The following is a 6435-nucleotide window of genomic DNA, read 5'->3' as shown; positions in this document are numbered from 1 at the left end:
AAAAAAAAAAAAAAAAGAAAAGAAAAGAAAGAAAAAAAAAAGAGCCATCCCCTCAATTTTCAGGTTACAGATTTCTTCCTCATTCCTCTGTCTTGAAATACACACTTTTCTTCTTGCTTATTATTTTATTTAATTTTTACATTGCATTCGTAAATTTATCTAACTTGAATATATTTTGATGGATAATGTAAGGTGAGAATGTTTTTTCTCTTTTCAAATAGTTTCCCAGGCACCATTTACTGCATAACCTGTCCGTACTGATTTATGGTGGATTCTTTGTCTTGTATTTAATTCTCATGTTTACTCTGATGAATATATTTCACTAAATTTTAAAACAATAAATGGTACCAGCAGTTGGCATAATGGTTATCTCACTGGATTCCCACATGGTCGACAGTGGTTCAAGTCCTGGACCCAGTGGCTTCAAACTCATGCCAGGCATGTGTGCATGTGTGCCCAAAATCTCGATAAGAGAATGGACTAGAAGGGATTGCGGCATGTCTGTTCCCCAGGGGTGATTTCTCACTTTCTGTCTCTCTCTGTTTCCCCAGCAAGCACATGTGCCCTCTTGCAAAAAAAAAAAAAAATCTCTCTTAAAAATAATATTAATAAAGATCCTAATCTTATTGTGGTTAAAGCATTATTTATTATATATTTTTGTTTCATTAACATTTGTTTAAATTGAATTATTTCTCATGTGCTTTTTTATTATTATAATTTATTATCTTATCTTATGCCAGAGTGTACTTGTTTGTGAAGGAGAGAGAGAGAAAAATCACCCTCCATGGGGCATGTTTTTTCTCTTCCTCTCCAGATCCTGGACATACACGCACTCACTCCTGAGATGTTGGGGCCTGCAATCCTACAGCAGTCAACCATGAGGGATCTGGGTTAGTGTGTGCAGTGCGTTACTGCTACACTGCGGGACTGGCCTTTGACTGGTTTCATTCCAACTTATCTCCTCTTTATACCTTAAAGGGAGCTGGGTGCTTGGACAAGGTGATACTACAGGTTTCCTTTGGAAACCATTTAAAAATGACTGAGATTCTAGACATTGTTCGTAACAGGCACTCGTGTTTACTTTCAAGAAGCTAACTAATTCTGTTAATGCTTTCTAGGGTTTGTTATCTCATATACTCTCAGCATTTAGATTCAATATAAAAGAAGTTGGCCTTTTTACTGAATGTCTTGGGTATGCACCTACAGATTACCATCCTGGTTTGCTTAAAAATGTGAGTATTTTTAATTTATTAGTGTTTAAATTTCCATTGCTAAATGTACTGTCAGCAAAAAAGGTAAATGGAAATATTTCACTTCTCTAGAAGTGATGTTTAACTTTCTGTGTTTATCCCTTCTTACATTGGGTGGACTTACGGCCGTATAAGGAAGAAGTGTGAGGTGGGAGGTTATGAGAAATAAGAAGGAAACCAGGAAAGGTTTTATTAAATCCACCAATCACTGCCCCCTCCCCCAGGACATCTCACGTATTCACTCGAAGATTTTTGAGAGAAGAGCTTTCCTTAATCAGTTATAAACACAGTCCTGTACTATTGGATAAATCTTACTTTAAGCCAAAAAAATAAAAAATTTAAAGTTGACTAGAAGGGGCATATGCTCACCAAGGTGGGGGTGGGTGGGTAAGAAAGCACCACGCAGGGGGATGTCCGTGCTGCAACCCCTTTTTCACCATTTCTCCTTTTGGGACTTGGGGTACCCACACACATTTGCCTAGTATGTTTTTCAGGCCACCGGGTCCAGGACTTGAAGCACACAGTGAGCCATATGGGCTCCAGCTCCCTTAACCACCATGCCGTGCTTTGGCCCAATCTTATATTTAAAATAACATATTTGGAATTTTATGTTCATGCAAAGAAAAAAATTCAGAAAATAACTCAGTAAATAATGTTACATATTTATATTTTAATCTTAGACCTGTTTTCTTTTGCCTTAAATTTTTGGCAAATTTAAAAAACTGTCATTTATGATTTTGACAGAACTCTTCTAAAACATGTTATGAAATTTTTTTTATGTTTGTTGACCATCCTGGCCTTTTGAAAGCTGCATACATGAAAAGTGTTGTATAAAATAAAGACCTAAATTAAGAAAAATGGGATAGACTACTTCCAACATGGTTTTGTTCATTTTTTAATGGATTTGGTTTTAATTCTTTAGAAATTAATGATCTGCCCATTGTTAATTACCTAAATCAGAATGCGGCATAACGAACATAAAATATGAAATCCCATTTATTTGTAAATGTGGCTCCCACTGCTTTTCTTCCACTCTGACAAAGTAAAACATACTGAGAGGATGGGGGGAGGGATCTCAGCGGAAATATCACTCACAGCAAGAAAAATAGAACTGATGTAATCCTGTTTGCATTGTGAGTTAACCTGCAACTGATTTTGTTTTACAGATGGTTTTATCATTAGTGTCTGAACTCAGAGAGAATCATCTTAATGGATTTAACACTCAGAGGCGGTAGGTGTTAAACTAAACATCCCTCTTCTCAAGTTTCAAAATGTATCAGTTTGGTTATGAGAGGAAAACTGTATAATTCATAGGAACCGCATGTTCATAGTTGTGATTGCATTCTGTGTGAGAGATTATTTTAGAAGAATGCATGGAAAATCAGTGAGTTTTTTCGAACTTTCTTTTTTGAATTATTCTTTTCTCAATTCTCTCAATTTTTTTTTTTCTCTCTCAGGGCAGTAAGCAAACCGTGTGACAGTTTTCACGTACCCATTAGGTACAAAGCCCTCCATGTACAGCAGGGAACACAAAGGAGCGAGCAGCCATTGCATCTACCCTGGGGTGGCTCACTCTGTGAGAGAACATGCACGGTGCGAGTGTGTGCTCTTGTGCTAGCCTGCCCCTGCTCTGCCCCTCACTCCGTGTGTGCACATGCACATGTGTATCTTTGCATACACACAATCAGGATATTTACAATGCAACAGATATTTGACATGCACATAAGACTTATTTTAAGAAACATAATATTCCAAAATCTAGACTAAACAAATCAAATAGATTCAGACAAATTAAAAGGCAATTAATCACATGACAAATATTTCTTCACCCTGTGAGAGAATTCAGAGTTGTTTTCGTTTGTGAGCATTTCGTTTTTTAACAAATCATTAACCAAGAGAATCTGGGGACTGAGAGACTTTAATATGTTTCGTGAAGTTATTGCCAATTAAAGCTCTATCAGAAATAGTCTTTACTCTCAGCCTTTAGGAATCCTTTTCATCAAACCTTTAATATAAACTATAAAATTCTTAGAAGAAAACATTGGGGATAACTTTCTTGACACTGGATTTGCCAATGATGTTTTAAATATGACACTAACAGCATAAGCAACTAAGAAAAAGTAGATAGGTTGGACTCGCTTAAAATGAAGAACTTTTATGAATGTCAAAGCAAAAAGACAGCCTTCTGAGTAAGTAAAAACAATTGCAAATAATATCTCTGATACAGGACTAATATCTAGAATGTATAATGAACTCAACAACAAAACAGAAATAATTCAAGGCCAGGCCCATGGCCTAGTGGTTAAGGGAGACAGATCCCAGATCCCACATGGCCTACTGAAGTTCAGATCCTGGCCCTGGGGAGCCTGTGTGCTTAAAATCCTAGAAGGATAGAGAAATGGGAGAAAAAGGATTGTGGCATGCCTGTGTCTCGTTAGGGGGAAGCTTTCCCTCTCTCTCTCTCTTCTCTTTTTGATTCTTTCAGATGAGCACACATGCCCTCTAGCAGTTAAAACACACACACATGCATGCACACACACAATTCAAAGATGGTCATAGGACTTGAGTAGAAATTTCTGCAAAGAAGATACACAGCTGACCAATAAACACATGAAAAGATGCTCAGCTGTATCAGTCAAGAGGGAAATGCAAATAAAAACCACTTCATACCCAGTAAGATAGCTATTTTAGTCTTGTTTTGTTTTGTTTTTGCTATAGCTGAATACCACAGATTAGATAATTTATAAAGAATAAGGGCCCATTAAGGGAGCCAGATCCCACATGGCCCATGGTGTGGTTTGAACTCTGGCTTCAGCAGCTTGAAAAACACACAAAGCATGAACATATGCATGCCCCAAATTCTGACAGGATGAAGAAATGGAGGGAGAAGGATTGTGGCATGACCACAGTTTTCAGTGAGTATGTGAACCCTCTGACAAACTTTAAAAAAAAAAAAAAAAAGGAATAAAGGTTTGTTCAGTACAGTTCTGGAGGTCCAAGGCCAAGGGGTTTCATGTGGTCTAGGTCTCTTGCTGGTGGAGACCGCAGAGTGCCACGGTAGCACAGGGTCTCACATAATGAGAAAAGAAGAGCATGTATCAGCTCTGATCTCTCTTCTTGTAAAGCCTCCTGTATTTAGGCATGGGCCCCACCATGATGACCTTATCTGAAGCATATTACCTTCTAAATGTCCTACTTCTTAATACCACAGTTAGAGTGAAAGTTAAATGTGGTGGGGGGAGGGGCAGGCAGCAGGTGGCATGGAAGTCAAGGTGACTGGATCCCATACTGACTGTGTGGTTTGAGTTCCAGAACTCGCAGCTTAAAGACACACCAGGTACATGTGCATGCATGCCCAAAATCCCAAGAGGAGAATAGAGATGGGATTGAAGCATGACCATCCCCCTGGGGGTGATTTCTCACTTTCCCTCTCTCTTTTTCTCTCTGTCTCTCTCCAGCAAGTACATGCACCCTATAACAAACTAAAATGCATAAACAAACATTATTACAACCCCAAAATTCTACTCTTAGAGATGTGTCCAAAACAATTGAAAGCAGAGACTCAAACAGGTATCTATATACCAGTGTTCATTACTCACAATAGCCAAGATGTGGAAGCAGCCCTAGTGTCCAGGAGCAGATGATTGGATAACAAAGTGTGCTGTATATATGAATACTTTTTAATTGTAAAAAGGAATGAAATGTTGATATATATATATGAGAAAGTAGATGGACCTTGGAAACATCATGCTTAGTGATATAAACTTGATACAGAAAGACTAATATAGTATAATTTCACTTGGTTGAGGTATCTACAATAAGAAAATTCATAGAGGGACCAGCAGATGGTGTAGTGGGTACATCACTGGACTTGTACATGGCCGACTGTGACTTGAATCCCAGATCCAGGGGCTTGAAATTCACAATAGGTATGTGTGCGTGTATGCCCAAAATCCTGAGACGAGAATGGAGGAGAAGGGATTGCAGTGTGGCAATCATCATGGGAGGTGATTTCTCACTTTCTGTTTCTCTGTCTCTCCAGTGATTGCACATACCCTATGGTAAAAATCTCTCCCCACAAAAAGAAAAAAATTCTTAGAGACAGAAAGCAGAGTAGAAGTTACTGGAGGTTGGAGAGAGGGCTAGAGGGAGTTATTATTTAATAGATACAAGGTTTATTATGAGAGTGATGAAAACCTTTGAGTATAGGGCATAAATAATAGTGATATGTAAATAGTACATAAATATATTTTATGTCACTGAATGGTTATCACTTGCAAATGATTACTTGATAACAATGACTTGTATTTTCTGTAATAAAAAAAATCAAACAAAAATGCGAGATTAGTGCAAACTCAAATGACTAAAATATAAAACATTTATGGAGAAAATATGGAAAAATTGGTTCTCTTCATTCACTGATTGTGAGAGTGTGAGATAGTGCAAGCACTTTGGTCAACAGTGTGACAATTGATATATAGTAGACATATATTTACCATGCAACCTACCAGTTCTTTTCCTAAGTATTTACTCACAACACATGAGAACATAAGTGTTCGGTAGGAATGTTCATGTTCATAGCTGCTTTATTTGTAAAGTTCGAAACTATAAACAAGCCTGGGGACCGTCAGCGAGTGAATGGATAAAGAGATAGTTAAAAATCTGTTACCACCATTTAAAGAATGAAAAGATAAGTCATAGACTTACTTCTCAATGAGAAAATACTTTCAAATCCTACATCCAATATAGGACTCACATGCAGAGTGCATCAAGAACTTGGTAACAGCCCAGCTGCTGTGGTGCATGTAGGAAGGCGCCACCGTGCGGTGGCTGAGCTACATGGCCCGCCTGGGCTTAGTTCTTGGCCAACCTAAGCAGGCCAGGTGTGGTGGTATGTGCTTGTGGTCCTGCTAACTGGGAGTTTAGGGTAGAGAGATGGCACTGTGGCAAGACCCTGTCAAAAGAATACCTATTTCTGTTTCTCCCTCCTGCACTCTTGCTCACATGCAGTCTTTCTTTCTCTCACTCTACTTTTTCCTCTCAGAAATTTTTTTATAATTATTTTATTTATTCATTCATTTACTTTTTAATTTGACCAGAGAGACACGGAGGATGAGAGTGAAAGAGAGAGGAAGTGAGAAAGCAAGCCACCATATTCAGGACTCGAACCCTGGTCGGCCCTGGG

The 6435-nt window shown here is 38.3% G+C and overlaps 1 protein-coding gene across 1 annotated transcript in view; it reads left to right on the top strand.

The window, feature by feature from the left end:
• The window catches only part of FANCC (FA complementation group C), a 293240-nt gene that overhangs the window by 193183 nt on the left and 93622 nt on the right, over positions 1-6435 (top strand). Inside the window, exons 5-6 of the mRNA XM_014583931.2 lie at positions 1119-1232; positions 2417-2481. Coding sequence (XP_014439417.1) covers positions 1119-1232; positions 2417-2481 — 179 coding nt within the window. The remainder of the gene's footprint in view (positions 1-1118; positions 1233-2416; positions 2482-6435) is intronic.

This window comes from Tupaia chinensis, unplaced genomic scaffold, assembly GCF_000334495.1.
Source record: "Tupaia chinensis unplaced genomic scaffold, TupChi_1.0 Scaffold145148_1, whole genome shotgun sequence".
NCBI lineage: Eukaryota > Metazoa > Chordata > Mammalia > Scandentia > Tupaiidae > Tupaia > Tupaia belangeri.
This window is presented reverse-complemented; position numbering and strand designations above follow the sequence as displayed.